The following is a 17,060-nucleotide window of genomic DNA, read 5'->3' on the forward strand; positions in this document are numbered from 1 at the left end:
AAGTGTGTAGCAGGGTATTTTGATGGGGGTTTAACAGGAATGCATCTTTCTTTCCTTTCTTCCTCTCTCTCTCTCTCTCTCTCTCTCTCTCTCTCTCTCTCTCTCTCTCATTCTTTTCTTGATCCCTTCTGAGACTGAGTTTCACTACGCAGCTTAGGCTGGCCCCGATCTCACTTTGTAGCCCAGGCAGTTAGCCTCCTGCCTCAGCTTCCAGAGTGCTGGGACTATAGGCATACATCACCATGCCTGGCATTAATGTGTCTTTCACTGTAATACAATTCTCAAAATGTAGACCTTCATATTTTTCAACCCTCCTTACTTCCTTTTACTGACAACAATGGAAAATTGATAACTTCCTACTTCAATATTCCAGTTAACTAGAAGCTGTCAAATGCACTGTACCAAATGTTTAAACAATTGTTATTTAAAAAAAGCAACCAGAAACAAGAGAATTGGCTATACTACCTCAGTGTAACAATTCTCAAAAATTTGGTTAGCTCTTCTACTTATTAATTTGCAATACACATTTGCCACACACTCTGTGTGAAAGACCTTATAAATGTACAAGGATATGAGGATAATCGTTTGCTCACTCATTCACTCACTGATTAGTTGTTGTATTCAAAAATGTTCACTGAGTACCTATACTGTTGCCGATAGTGAGTAGTTAATTGCTAAGATTATGAACCATATAAGGTAGTGGGGCAGGTAAGACTTAGGTGCACACACCTGAATATAGAACATTATGTTAGAAACCCAGTTAAATATATGGAGAGAGTGTTTCTATTCAGTGGCTGTACTAACACTATTTGTGTACTTGCTCACCTACCTGCTATTTCATCAACCTGATCATTTGCCTTTATGGCTCTGCCTTGAATAAAGTTGGCCTAGAATACCTTTAAATTTTTATTTCTTGGGTAAACTTATTCTATAAGTATCACTCTTGCTTTTCGAGAGTGCTCTAGCTTACTTACTTTAAGCTTGCCTAAAGTTTCAAAGTGTGTTCCATTCTCCAAAGGTGGCGAAAAAAATATTAATCTCATCTATGTCTTTTACAAGTTTATAGGATTTGTTCACATAAAAGAAGCCCCATTTCTTACTTTCTTGGAAAGCAACTGCTTTTAAGTCATTTGATGAAAGGTACTTTTTAAATTCTACTGAATATAATTTAATCTTCCTTGGGTGATTTAGAAGTCATTATAGGATGTTAACAGTAGCTCAGAGTCATTTTGTCAATAGCTGTGGGTATAGGGTGTAGGAAGCCATCACAACTGTATTAGATTAAATTGATGGCAGAACTGGGTCATTCCCAAAATGCTACTTTCTTACATATACCAACTTGTCACTTGTTAACTTTTTCATTCTCTCTAAATTAAACATGCATTGCTATTTGTTTCTCAATAAAATTATTTAGAAAATTAATAAATTAAACATGCAAATTATTCTCCAATTTATTTAAATTTATTTAAAAAATCAGAATCCACCAAGTACTAGGAGTAAAACACATTTTTATCTTTCATACACTTTTAATTAATTCTGTAACAACCCAAAGTACTTACGTTTGCTGCACCAAGAAGTATTAATGTAGGCCCAAGACCTATCGTATATATAGATCTGAGCATCACGGACACAAGAAACGGTCGGATGCCCACAGGCTTGGAGAAGAAAAACAGCACAGAGGTGCAGACGGCTACTGCTACCCAAAGAAGGACCGAGAACAGCGGAGACAGTGTACCTGCGAAATATACGAAAGGTTTGTTTTCCCAAAGAACAAAACTAGAATATGTTAAAATATCTACAGTTCTATTTTGTAAGTTATAACAAGCCACAATGTACTGAATTTCAAAACAAGACCGTTGTAAACACTGTTTTAATTCTGAGAAAGGTCTTCGAATACATGACTCATTAGTACATGTTGAGAAAGTTAGTGATCAGTGTTAAGCTCCTCGAGGGCTCACTAGTTAACACTCTTCCCACTAGGCCTGCGAATCGTGTCTTTCTTTCTCCCTGATGAAGAGATTTGCTGAGCACTTTAGATAGACTCATCTTGCTTGAGAACCTTAGTTCAAAGTTTGATGAATGACCACTACAGGTACAACTGAATCATGTAAAATCAGTTATTTTTTCATTGAACACATACCCTTGCTTGTTCTATTACTACCAAGTTCCCATGTTGTAGATTCCCCTGAAGTATTCAGCATACAGAATACTTACCGTATTTCACTGAAAATAAGATTGGATCTTATATTAGTTTTTGCTCCAAAAGATGAAATGGGGCTTCTTTTCAGGGGCTGTCTTATTTTTTTCATGTCCAACAATCTACATGTATTCACTTACTCATGTATAAAAATTACATTTATTAATATACAAAATCTATAGCTATTCAAATACAGTCATGGTATCTTCTTCAGGAACACTGTTGAACCCTCAAAACCCTGAATTCCGGCCCAACTGCTTGCACCGCTATTTCCCGTAGAACCACTGGCCCTAATCTCTCATGTCCAGCCACAGAGATTTCCTGAAATGAGCCCTTCCTAGCCATGCAGCCCACTTGTAGAGCACTGGGAACACCACTGCCACACATGCTTCCCCCAAGTCAGGACCTCTTGCAGGCAGGGCTTCACAATGTGCCATCAAGTCAAGGGTTAACTGATGACTTTGGTGACAGGAATGGCAATAATAATGAGGATAGTTGAGAATGATGTTCCATGCAAAATTGATAATAAACTGCAAGCACCACAATCTAAAAATGTTTCTTTGCTCATAGGAGTACCTTAAGTATGACAGTTCCAACACAACACTGAATTAGGAAGATCCACAGTAGACACAACCACGTCCATGCATGTCAAGTGCACACAGGATGCAGGCTCTGTGTCTCTACTGTCATTTGGCAGTAGGTCTCGGGTTCATCTGTTTCCATGGTCCTTTACCACTCATCAAAGGCACCCACTTGGTTATTTGCAAGTCCTTAATATTAGCATTTATTTCAAGTATTAATATCAGTAATAATCTTTATGTTTAACTTTATGTTGCTGTTATTATTTTATCATTCAATATATCCATCATGTGTTACAAAGGAAGTACTAAATGTATCTCACTGCTTGGCCAGCTTAGCTAGGGGCTTATTTTAGAAGTAAGACTTAAATCATCAGCATCCTTGAAAAATCATGCATGGGCTTATGTTCCAATTAGGTTTTATGGAAAATCACAAATCTATATAAAAGGGATATAAGCTTTAACAATTTAACCTATGTGTATCTGTAGGAATGTGTATGAAAGCCAAGACAAGTTCTGAAAAAATATGTTATTTAATCATTAGATATTACACCCCTGGGGCGCGCTGAGACAGCAACTGAGACTGGGTGTAGTGGTGTGCACCTGCAATCCCAGCTCTTGGGAGAGTGTAAACAGGTGGATCACTACAAGTCAGATCTGATAGTGAGACCCTGAACACCTTGTAGGCCCCTCCCTAAAATACAAAAAATAAATAGTAAAATGAAATTGGTCCAGGTATATTTTTTCCAAGCAACTTCCTTGAAATCACAAAATGGGGTACATTTTTCCTGGAGAAGATATATAAATATATATCTTATATTATAAAATTATATATATATATATATATATATATATATATATAATTTTCTAGAAAGTATAGATAGCTCAATACTATTATCTGAAGAAAACAGCTTCACTGTTTAATCTTTTAAAATCTTTTATTTATTTATTTACTTGGTACAGAGTCTCCTCCAACTTGTAGTGGTCCTCCTGTCTCAGCCTCCCCAGTGCTGGGATTACAAGCCTGTGCCACCATGCCCAGTTGTGGGGGACAGGGCTAGCAAGGCATGGGTACTGGGTATCAAACCCACCTTGCACTTGCCAGGCAGATACTTAGACTGCTGAGCTATCTCCCTGCTCCAGTTTCACTTTTTTTAAAGACAATTATCTCAGAAAGGATAAAAAGAGGTCAATTCACTGCCTTTTGCATAGACAGACAGAATCAAGGAATCACCACCGGATCGCCCTCTGAAAGTTACATGTGCTGTGTCCGCAGAGCGCAATAAGAGGAAATACCTTTGGGCTGAATGAATCAGCTCTGGGACCTCAAAATCAGATCTATAGGGTGGTACAGTCAGAGGGGAAACAAAATGGGTATCTCTACAGTTCCTTTTATAAATCTCTCATAGTAGTTCTTATCAACCTATCTTTGTTATTTCTAAAATGTAGTTTCAGATGCAAAACACCTTGAGTGCTTTGAGGCGCAGAGCTCATGTATTATCCTGAGAACTCTGGGATTACCTGTTTTCCTTCAATAAATTCTGTATAGACATTAATTCATAGTTGTTATGACTTGTGTCTAATTGTCCCCTCAAAGTCTCACGCGGTGATAGGGCTTTGGGTTTCTTAGGTTTTGATTAATCATGATCCAATGCTGGGATTATGGGTATGAGCGCTGCTAGGATTATAGGTGTGAATGCTGCTGGGATTATGGGTGTGAATGCTGCTGGGATTATGGGTGTGAATGCTGCTGGGATTATGGGTGTGGGTGCTACAACTGGCCTGGGGAGATAGCCTGGAGGCAGTATAAGGAAGGGAGGGAGGCTGGCCTCTGCCACTGCTCCTCCCTTTTGCTCTTGCTGTTTTGTTGTTTTCCGCCACCATGAATTGCTGCCTTCTGCCATGTGCCACTCTGCCTTGGAGCCAGCGGAGTACGAACTGAAACCTCCACAACCTGTGAGCTAAACAAACGTTTCCTTCCCTAATTTTGGGTGTCAGGTATTTTGTCCCAGCAACGAGAGAAAAGTAATCGAGACAATAGTAAATTCTACTGTTATAAATCTCAAAAAATAGATTCTATGTCTATGAAAACATGATCTAACCACAGACTACTTGGCTTCATAGATCTCAACGAGCCACAGAAAGAAACATGCTTTCAACATTTCTCCTTCTTACTAGGACTTGAGTCTCCATCAGAAAGCACATTCTGAGGGGCTGAAGGCAGAGTCTGGGCCAGCCACAGGCGCTGTCTGGCAGCCATATTTGTCTGTCAAGTAAATAAACGGAAGCATGCTGTGTGGATTCATTCTGAATAAATTACTAATTCTCTTTTTATAAATTCTGAACTTTATGCAGCTTTGTTTTTTAACGTCATAATAAAACTACCAGGATCTTCAAGGCACATCTCACAAGGCTCCGCCAGTCACGTGACTCTTCGGTATAATTTACATGTCTTGGTGTGACGTTCCAAAGGTGTCAGATTAGGCACCGATAGTGACAATGTGCTTCATCCCAAGTGCCTGATAAACTGATCATGTCTTAATTCTTTCCCAAACCCTATCTGGCTTGCTGAGATGTCCTCTTGATTATATATGAAATTATGCCCATGCGCTTCAAATGACCTTGTTCCCTCCATAGAAAGAACTCAGAGTGTGTTGAGCATAGTATCTTACGTATCATTTAATGCTGAATATATCTGCAGAATGAATACATACACCTAAAATTTATTTTAAAATACTATTAGTGGACAATGATATCTGTAATTATCTTCTGTAAGAATGATCATGCTGGTTGCAATCTGAAAACTCCATGCTAAAAAAAGAAACTAAAAGGGGCCGGGGAGATGGCTCAGTGGAATAAGCGCTTCCCTGGCAAGCACAAGGGCCTAAGTTCAATCCCCGGTTCCGGAAAAAAAAAAAAAAAAGAAACTAAAATCTCTCCAGCAACTCTACAATGAATAGCACAGATTTTCTGAACCAATGCTTACCCATGAAGGGGAAATATTTTCCTCTTCTTAGTACTTTATATTTTTTTACCAATTTTCTGTAAGAAGCACGTATTACATTTATGATGGGAAAATAGTTTTAGACATCTTTACACATTTTTAAGTCTCAGAAAGTAGGAAGCTCATCCTGTATGAAGGAAAATTCAGACAGCTAAATTGGAAACTTCAGTGCACATACTGTGCTCTCCACCTCATGCTGATTTGCGTATCATTTACAAAACACGGTTTCTTCTCCATTTTCTCCATTCCTCAGACTCCCCCACAGCCTCCTAAGACTTTGCTGTTTCTTCCGCTTGGATCCAGCTCAAATCCCATAATCCATGGATCACCCTTGTAACTTCCTCATCTCTTCATCCCTTACCCACACCATGAGCTTCTTGAGGCCAAGTACAATTTTACTAATCTTTGTATCTCTGGGGCATAGCAGGCTGCCTGGCACCCAGTGTGACCCCATCCATGCTCCATGAGTTGACTGAATTGAAATCATCTTCAAGAAATTTATTTTCCTTAACATAAAGCACATGTGGGGAAAACAATTACACCCCATACTTGGAAATGCATTGTTAAAAAGCACTGGTTGTCTTTGTAGAGGAAATTCCAATTGCACCACCTTTCTCCACAGAGTAGCCTGCTTCTGCCAAGTGACAGCCACCCAGACAGCTGGCATGGCAATCATTAACAGACTCCTCAGCATCGACAGTTGCTGCGCAGCCTGCTAAGGAGCGGAGATCTACTGTCTGTAGTACAGAGCTGGAGGTGCCCTCCAAATCAGTCCTCGGAGAATGAGCTCACCCTTAAGTATCTTAAAAAAAAAAAAATTATTGTACAACAGCACTCTGGCTGATGGAGGACACTGTTCTTTCAGTTAATATTGTAACCCAAGTGGAACCCAGACATCTGGGCACAAGAAATTCCCAGTGGCTCAGGTATTATTGGGCTGGAAAATATACCTGGAGAAAGCACACACAGCCCTGCTCCCTCGGCAGCCCCTCCCCAACAGTCTCTTTGGTCTCTGTGACCCTGGAGAGCATGCATCAGGATCTAGGCTTAGAAAGGGCGGCACGGTTAGCCAGAGGCTCTTGGGTTGCCCTAAGATCTACTATGTAATTTCACCATCAGCTCCCATACTCAGAACTGTGTGATCTCAGGGTGCAAAAGAATCTTTATATTCACTTTTTCTTTTTAAACATATTTTCAAAAATCTTCAAGACTTACAGAGTAGTTGTAAAAGTAACACAAATATTCCACATACCTTTCACCTAGATTTCCTAAATTCCAACATCTTACATAATCACGTTACAGTGATCAGTATCAGGAAATGCCGCATGGATGAGCCATGTGTACCTAAACTCTCTGACCGACGTTCATCAACTGCCCAATTAACATCCATCTCCTGGGCCAGCACCACACACTGCACGTTGTTATCACGTCTCTTCAGTCTCTCAATTTGGACAGTTCTTTGATCTGCCTTTCATGAGCCTGGTAACTTGAAGAAGTAACAGCCAACTGTTACACAGAATGATCCTCCTCGGTTGCGGTTTGTCTGAAATTTCCCGTTTACTCACTTTGTTTGGTAAGTTGTACGTCTTCCTCAGTGCACCCTGTCAGGGGACTCAGGGCACTGCTGTCTCGTTCCTGGCAACAGCAAGGTTGATTACTTGAAGCACCTTCCCCCCTTTAAAGTTACTTTTGTACTTGGAAGGATGTTGTGAAAGACGTACATTAAGACTGTGTCGATTTTCTGTTTTTCACCATATTTTTTCACAAGGTAATCACATCTTAGTTTTAGCCACCACTGATAATTCTTACTACGGTGATGTTTGTGTTACCAGCGACACTCTGTCTCCATCATTCTTCGTATTTTATTAACTATAATACTAATTGTGTGCAAGAACTCCCTTTCTTGTCAGTGTGGATTTCTGAATTCTGATTTTATTCTGAGTCGGAATGCATTCACATCAACGTTTTCTTTTCTCAGTACTCTCAGATGTGGCAATCGGAAAGCCTTGCAAATTGGATCCTGTGTTCTCACACGTTCCCATCATTGTTTTGAGCATTTCTTAGAGGAATTTTAGTCTTATACTCCATCTTTAGATGACTTCAAAGAGAGTAAGTTTAGCTTGTTTGAAAAAAATAAATCCAGTATTTAAAAATTTTCGATCACTAGCCCAGAATTTTCCTTCTCTGCATGGTTCTGATGGCCAAGTATATTGCTTGTTCTTGACTTTGTTCCTTCAGCTTTCCTAGTGTGAAGCTGAGGCTTGGCGGCGGGGCCCACCCTGAACAAAATTTTAGCTTTATTCATGGAGTAATAATCAAATAATCCAGCCAAAACTATATGCAGAATCCAGACACATCTTGGGGTTCCACAGTGCCCTTGCTCCTCTTTCTATGCCCAATACCTACACTCAGAAGCAGTAAGATTAAACCACTGTCTTGGTTACTACTGTTAACTCCTGTTCAAGAGGTCTTTTATAAGAATAGAGTCTCATCTGCATTGATGGTGAAGCATCATGTTTTCCAGGCTTGTGGTTTTGGTCCTATTTCATTTGGAAGTGGGGCAAATCCTCCTAGCCATGTGTGTTTGAAACCCTGTTCAAGAATCAATTATATCAGCAATACCTGGTGAGCTCATTAAAAAAAAAATTACATATATATAGACTGTATTCTGAATTATTGGGCAAAATTTAAACCTCAACTTCTTTATCAAATGGTGAAATGTACTAGAATGAAGGCCTTACTTTACTGGTTGTCAGGCAGCAAAGTAAATTTATGAATGTGAAGGGTCCATCATTTTGTTTGGGCCAACCTAACTGACAGGCAATATCAGCTGCTGCTATTATTGATATTGCCACTATAACCATTATTAGTCAGGCTAGTAATAAAAATGCATCAGCTTTCTCCTGAGTAAGAGCCACTGTCCCAAGGGATGGCCTTTCCTCTCACCACTGCATTTCGTGTGCAATTGGTGGCAGCTGACGTTACCTCTGTGGTCAGGTAAGGGATACTGTGGAGAGAAACCCAGGGAAAACTAGATGCTGCATAGGGGGCTCTGCTATCTAAGCTTCCACTAAGTTACTGATGGAGAAAGGTCTTAGATTAGACCCGAATAGGTTAGCCTGCTCCTCTAAGGTCTGCCAGTTAGGGCCTCCCTAGCCTGCCATCTCTTCCTCTGTCAAATGAAGGTGTGATATTAAATGATTTCCAAAGTGGTCTCCATCTCTGGAGACTTCATGTTTCTATCAACTAGGACTCTGCCATCTGCCCTCTGCATACTGTGAGCAGGTGGCCAGCGTTCGCCATTTCACGTGGGACTTCTCTCCTGACAAGTTACATTCCCTGGGCCAGGAGTTCATACACACAGGAAAGCGGAAGTTGATTCCACTTCCTGGTACACAATGGATGAACCAATGTTCGCCATGTTTTCGCTGCTCGTTCACTCCTGCAGCCATTCCATCGCCAAAGAATCTTCGATTATTGGCATGCCTTCGTCCAGCAGCAAACTACATCCACGATCACTCAACTGCAGCTAAAAGTGAAGACTGATGTCTACATTACCCAGCATGCACTGGGAACAGAGTAGGCTACTCTTGAATGCCCATGTCTGTTCCTGCTCATCTTTAGTTCATCTGAAATAAGCTTCATTGGCTGTTGTTTTCCTCACACCAGAGGCTGACCCTGATAATATGAGTAATTACCTTGTAACAATAACTAGTCAACTCTATCCACTGCATAAGGGATCATCCATCTAAATTCTTTGCATCTATCATTTCATTAAACTCTCGTAATAATTTTACAAACAGATGACATGCAAAAGCACTCTATGCTTGGTCTTTTTGAAGAATCTCTGTCTTGATTTTCATAGTGGCCGTACTAATTTACATACCCTCAGTCTTTCACAGAGAGCACATTGGCCAAGCAATGGCCGTGACTCATCCACATGGCTGCACTGACAAAGGTTCTACAATCTGAGGTGCAGGATCTCAGGATAAATCCTGAGGGCATTTCACTGACCTTCTCAGACCAAAAAGCTACAACTCTTGTTGCACAGGTCCTGCTTTACCTTGGTCTTAACCATCCAGTAGAAAAGTATGAAGACGAAATATAGGAAGCAAAACCATGTTGTTATGTTGAGCTGTGGGGGACTCAGGTCAATAATTTCTGACATTGCCAGTTAAACAGAAGACCCAATGCTATTATGGCCTACAGGACTCTTTTAGAATATTTTGCTGAGTTTACATACCTATAATATTCAATAAGGGAACTTAAAAAAAATGGGGTATAACTATGAATGTCCATTTTGTATCTGTGTATTCAAAGTGGTTGGGATAGATATATAGTTGCATTCTCTTAATGAATAGAATGATTTGTTCTAATGGTGTTTGTAAACAGGATCACAAGTCTGCATCTTGTACAGCAATTAACCACAAAGAATATATGCAGTGTATTATTTGTTGAAACTGTACTTTTGATTTGATTTGAAACTGTCTCATTGCTATATGTTTATCAATAAAACTTTGAAAAAAAAAAAAGTAGGGGGCGGCTTTCCTTTACCCCTACAGCCTTGCCAACATTCATTGTTTTGTGTATTCCTGATCAACGCTATTCTGACAAGAGTGAGATAGAATTTAAATGTAATTTTAATTTGCATTTCTCTGGAGGTAAATATTCTTTTCATACACTTTTTGACCATTTGAAGTGCCTTTGATAAGTATCTATTCAGTCTGTTTGCCCAGATTTCTTACTGGATTTATTGCTTTTTAAGAGTTCTTTATATATTCTGGGTATTACTTCTTTATCGGAAGAGTAACTAGCAAAGCTTTCCTGCCATTTGGTGGATTGTCTCCACTTTGCCTCTTGTTTTCTGTGTTGTACAGAAGCTTTTCAATGTGATATCATCTCATTTGTTGATTCTTGATATCATTTCCTATAGTTTCAGAGCCCTGTTGAGGAAATCTTGGTCCTTGCTGAAGGTTTTGACTGTTTCTCTTATGTGGTTTTCCAGCAGCTTTAATGGTTCTGGCTTTATATATAATTCTTGATTCATCTTGATTTGATTTTAGTACAAACAGCAAGATAGGAATGTAGTTGAATTTTCTGTTTGTAGCCCACCAGTTTTCTCAGTACCATTTGTTGAACAGACTTTTCTTCCACATATGTTTTTGGCCACTTTGTCAAAAAAAAAAAAAAAAAAAAAAAAAGTGGATGGCTGCAGGTGTTTGGGTCTGAGTCTGTGTCTTCTATTGTATCCCACAGGTCTATAGCTCTGTTTTGGTGCCAGCATCATATTGGCTTTGTTCCTGTGGCTTTACAGTATAGCTTGAAGTCACACACACACACATATTATAGCAGTACAATCCACAACAGCTACACAGTGGAAACAGCCAAGATGCCCATCACTGGATGGATGGGTAAAGAAAATAGGGCACGTACACACAGAGAACTAGTAGGCGTACACAGAATTCAATCATGCCATTTGCAGGAAAACATGGAACCAGAAACTATCATGTTGAGTGAAATCAGTCAGATTCACGAAGTTAAATATTCCATGTTTTCTCTTATATGAGGAGCCTAAAAGATATATGTGAAATTAATAAATAAGTAATTAAAATGAAAGCGGGAGGACAGGAAACCAGAAGACAGAGTTCTAGAAAGAAAACGAGGACAAATGCAAAGAGGAGACAAAAGGGGAGGGGAGATTAAAATTAAGATATAAATACTCATGCACCAAATCTCCCAAATAAACCCATCATCATATAATACTAACATGTCGTGATCAAATGAAATGCACTTTATGGTTTTGTTTTGTTTTGTTTCTTTTTTTTTGGTACTGGAGATCGAACTCAGGACCTTGCACTTGCCAGGCAGGCACTTATGCTGCTGAGAGGTTTCCTATCCCTTTATGGTTATTATTAGCTGACTGTTCCAATTCATTCCATATCCATTCCAAAGTAACTTACCTGATTGTGTCCCAGAACTATAACACACTCTTCTATGCACTTTACCAAACTTTGTTTCCCAAATCCTATCCTCTAGCATATTTCTGCTGTATTTTCCACTTTAATTACCATGTTATAATTTCTCTTGTTTTTGCTTTTGTAAATCATCATGTATTATTAGCTTAATTATACTAATTTCAGAGTTAACATTCTTTATTCTACATTACTATATGCTGTCTTATGTTGCACATATTGAGAAAAAAATGATTAAATTCCTTTGGGTCACAATAATTGGGCAGAAATAATAACTTTAATCACTCTATTTGCTAATATATATTATAGTTGTAAGGGCTACCTTGTGTATGAGCTTATTATAGAATACCACATCTATTTTCCCAAGTTTTCCGTCTGCATTACCTGCTAGCATACTTCATTTTCACTCAGGAAAAATTATTTAACAAGAATTAAGTGGTATTGATTTCAAAGTTCTGCAGTTAAGGAATTCCTTTCTAATTTTAGAACCCTGCGACACATCATTTGAAGAGAGACAGCACTTGCCTTCATCTCCATCGTCCCCAAATGGGTAGAAGAGGGCCACGGCAAGATTGATGAACACTGCTAGGTTGAAGGAGATGCTGCCCCAGAGGGAGATGTGCCTCGAGAACCAGAACAGAGCAGGGTTGTCTAGGAAGCAAAAAGAGCAAAGGAACAGGACAGAAAACAGAATTATTCCAACACACAAGCCTTACTGAAGTAGCACTGCACCAACTGCAGTTGGGTGAACCATTATGGTAAAAGCATTGATTATGATTTACTTTAGAAGTTTATCAACAATTATTAGTACCATGGGAGGTTACGTTGGATTCCTTATTTCATCCTTTAGGTAGTTTGTACCTAAACTGCTGCAGAAGATGAGTAATTTTGCAACTGCTGAGAATCGTCAGAAAAGGTGACCTCGCATCAATCCCCAGAGCAGATTACAGAAAAAGTACGTTAAAAGGCAACTGGGACCCTTCTTAATGGAATAGCATACATCACGTCCCCCAACAATTTGGCAATATTGACAGCTGGTCTTACTGTCATGACTCAAAAGTCAAATTAAAAAATTAAATCCCTCATCACAGAACTATCTTTAATGAAAATCGCTACGACACACTCATAGCCACCTGAAACTCTGAAACATAACACTGGGGCATAATAATATCTACAGAGAATTAGTGATTTACAATAATATCTACATTTTAAAGTGCAATGCTTTCTAATAACATGTTGGGCTTAAGCAGCAGAAGAAAATGAAATCTTCAATAAGAATTATCAGTAAGTGCCAGAGGCATTTCTGATATTTACAGAAGGACTCCATGCATGTTATCAGCAATAAATCAGAAATACATGTATTGACTATGATTTACATTAACTGAAAGTCAGTTCCTTCCACCTCTCCTTCATAAGAAACATAGCTGTAGTGCCTATCATTTCTAATGGAAGCCAAGTTTATCAGCCTGCCCTGGGTACATGCATGACTACTTTAAGTTTTCTTGATTCTCTGAGTTTTAATAGTTTAACATCAGTATTAAAATGTTGGCATTAGAAGGGAAGGGGCAGTGCACTGATTCCAAATAGAAGTGATCACTTTTTGGATACTGCATTAGTCACTGGGAAGAAATCATCCCTGACACCCACAATTTAAAGGAGTAAAGAAGGACAGCTTTATTTGGTTCACAGTTTCCAGTGGGTTCAGTCCGTGGTTGGCTGGTTCCAAGGTAGAAATGCATGGGGCAGGACATAATGGAGCTAAGCTGACCAGCCTATGGCAGCCAGGAAGCAGAGGAAGAGGGAGGAGCCAGGGAAGGACACACCCCCTAGGTCATGCCCCAAAGGACCTGCCTCCAGCCAGGCCCCATCTCTGAAGAGAAGAGATTTCAGGCAGATATTTTAGATCTAAATCATAACAGATACACCCTCTGAATCTCAATCTAGAGTTTGCTGCCTATTGCAAACTGCACTCTTTACTACATTTCTCTTGAAATGGAATATTTCTGATTGGAAGAGGTTACAATTAGCCATGGTACTGGCTAATGAACAATGAATGATAAGCATCTACATCTCCATTATTTCTGAATTGAGTCCTCATTTTTAAAAAGCAGACTAATAAGAATATTAGAAGATGCTGATACATATGTTTACAAAAACAAGTGCTCACTACACATAGACCAAATGAATTAGAGTTGCCTATAACCTCATAATAAACAGCTTCTAATTTTCAAATAAATGTATGCTGGAAATAACTTGTTTTATTCTTGATAAACACGTAACACATTTTTTTAAAAAGCACAAATCCTAGAGAACTACTTCATTATTCAATTTGTTTTTAGGGGGAGCGTGTCAACATAAATGTATGTTTTTCAGGTGTTTTAAATAAAATTGAGTCTTTATATTTATTTTGGACACCAAAAATCTTCACTAAATTTCATAGGCTCTATATGATAAAATGCTAAGGGACAACAATTTTTCTCTTGACTTTTTTTCAAAAATTTTTCTAAGAAAGTCAAAACTTCATGCCACAATCTTATATCCAAAGAAGGAGATTCTCAAGCTGGCCTCAAATTCCTAAGTGATAGTCATTAAAGTTCCTAGAAAACTAGTATGATGAAACACTGTTGAATGGAAGCAATGTGAATGAATGCTTGCATGTCTGGAAACTTCTCCAAAGAACAAGAAAGACTTAATCATCAGTTTCCTCCTATCAAATAAAAAGCAATGCAGAAAGAAAGAAAGAAAAAAAAAAAAACCCTCATGTCTTGAACACAGAATCATCAACTCAGTCACAGGACAACAGAGGAGCAGGATGCTGTTGCCTATGTCTCCCCACCCTACTACCCATTGTCAAGGCCCAGAGTGTAGAACTGCAGCTGTCCAACACTGGAAGCTCACAGCTACAACCTGTGATCTGTGATATGTGTATAAAACTTCAGTGCCTCGGGACCCATTTACGGCACACAATGGAACATAATGGCTAACAAGAGGACACATGCCTTTAAGCCTAGTACCTTCAGGAGGCTGAGGAAGGAGGATCACCATGGGTTCAAGGCCAGCCTGGGCTACACAGTGAGTTTAAAGCCAGACTGAACTACACAGTGAGACCATGTATCAAAAAACGTTGGGAGAAACACTGAAATGCTTTCTCTTCAAATTCTTGTTTCTTGATTTTCTTAAGTAACACATATGAACTTCATGCCAAAAAATGTTTTAAAAATTCTATTCTTTGTAGAAATGGCTTAAAACTAGGCTCCTCATTAACAGGTGATGTAATTACTCAGGGTTTTGTGTTTTCATTAAGCTGCAGGGGTCTCAGCTCCACTTGAAGACTGAGCCTACACTCTTAAGCCTACAAGTGATTTCAGTAACATCAAATAGGCAAGGAATTAAAAATCAATTCAAACAAATTGGCATCAGGTGTCCCAAAGTACCATTCTGCGCAAAGCCTCCATTTCAGGTTATTGTACTTACTCCTGATTTTCCTCTGCCACTTCATTTCATTGTAGAGATCTTCTGTTTGCTGGAAGAAGTCATTCACTTTACTTCCTTGTTCATCCCTTTCTGTTGTGTTAAACACACGGCACTTGGATTCTCGCGTGAGGAATTCACATATATTGGGAACAGGAAAGACTATTTGTTCCATTGTCCTGTCATGTCGAACAATCTGAAAACATTGATTTGCGTTCACATTTAGCCTTTTGTACACCTCGGTCTCAGGCTATGTTTTGTTTTTGCAATAAGCTAACTGATCATATATGACAAATCTTACAAAGGCAACACTCAAAACTCAATAATAGCATTACTGTTCAAAAACAAAAAAACACACTGAGAGAGAAATTAGGGAAACCACACCTTTCACATCAGCATCCAATAAAATGAAATATTTAGGAATCAATCTAACAAAGGAAGTAAAAGATCTATACAGTGAAAATTACAGTACTCTAAAAAAAGAGATTGAAGAGGATTTCAAAAACTGGATATTCCTTGCTCATGGATAGCAAGAAATGACATTGTGAAAATGGCCATACTCCCAAAATTGTTAAATAAAATTCTGATTAAAACACCACTAGTATTCCTCCCAGATCTACAGAAAACATTCCTAAAATTCATCTGGAACTAGAAGAGACCCAAAATATCAAAAGCAATCCTGGGCAACCAAGGAAAGGCAGGAGGCGTCACAATCCCTAGCTGAAATTATACTGTAAAGCTACTGTGATAAAATCAGCATGATGCTGGCATAAAGAGAGACCTGAGGATCAAGGGAACAGATTAGAAGATGCAGAACAACTACAGACACACTCAGCCGCCTTATCTTTGACAAAGGGGCCAAACACATGCCCTGGAAGAAAGACAGCCTCTTTAATAAATGGTGCTGGAAAAACTGGCTTTCCACATGCTGAAGGCTAAAAATAGACCCATGCGTATCATGACGCAATGAACTAAAGTTGAAATGGATCAAAACTTTAAACATTACACCAGAAACACTATATCTACTGAAGGAGAAAACAGGTGGAAATCTTGAAAACACAGAGGTAGGTGGAGAGTTCATGAACCAAAACCAAACTGCAACAAGAAGTACTTCAAAGAATCAACAAATGGGATCTCATCTCATTGAAACCTTTTTACAAGTCAAAAGAAACTACCGAAAGAGTAAAAAGAAGACCAATGAAATGGGAAAATGTTTCAGCTACCCATCCCTCTGAGAAAGGACTTCTACCTAGAACATATAAAGGACTTCAAAAAATCATGCCCTCAAAATTCAAAGAAACAATCAAAACATGGGCAACTGAGATGAATATACACTCCTCAGATGAAGAAATACAAATGGCAAATAAATAATGAAAAAATATTCAATGTTGTTGCTTATTTGAGAAATGCAAATTAAATCAACACAGAAACTCCATCTCACACCAGAAAGAGAAGCTATGAATCAGTCAATAACAAATGCAGGCAGGACTGTGGGGAAAGAGGAACCCTTCTGCCTGTTGGTGGGAGAACAGCCTAGCGCAACAACTGTGGAAATCAGTGTGAATATTCCTCAAAAAACTAGGATCACAGGTCCAATTCAGCTCAGCTATTCTCTTTCTGGATATTTTTTCAGAAGAACTGAAAACATCATACCACAACGATATATGCGCACCCATATTTATAGCAGCGCAATTTGTCACAGCTAACTCTTAGAAACAAACTAAATGCTCGTCAACTGAGAAATGGATAAGAAAGATGTGCTATTTTATACAATGGAGTACTACTCAGCTACAAGAAAGATAAACTTGAGGCTTTTATAGGTAAATGAATGCAACTAG

The 17,060-nt window shown here is 38.8% G+C and overlaps 1 protein-coding gene across 1 annotated transcript in view; it reads right to left on the reverse strand.

The window, feature by feature from the left end:
• The window catches only part of Itpr2 (inositol 1,4,5-trisphosphate receptor type 2), a 528,924-nt gene that overhangs the window by 95,527 nt on the left and 416,337 nt on the right, over positions 1-17,060 (reverse strand). The window contains exons 47-49 of the mRNA XM_023718939.1: positions 15,226-15,418; positions 12,277-12,402; positions 1,560-1,735 (exon numbers count right to left, since the gene is read on the reverse strand). Of these exons, the coding sequence (XP_023574707.1) occupies positions 1,560-1,735; positions 12,277-12,402; positions 15,226-15,418 (495 nt within the window). The remainder of the gene's footprint in view (positions 1-1,559; positions 1,736-12,276; positions 12,403-15,225; positions 15,419-17,060) is intronic.

This window comes from Octodon degus, unplaced genomic scaffold (genome assembly GCF_000260255.1).
Source record: "Octodon degus isolate 3935 unplaced genomic scaffold, OctDeg1.0 scaffold00064, whole genome shotgun sequence".
Taxonomy (NCBI): domain Eukaryota; kingdom Metazoa; phylum Chordata; class Mammalia; order Rodentia; family Octodontidae; genus Octodon; species Octodon degus.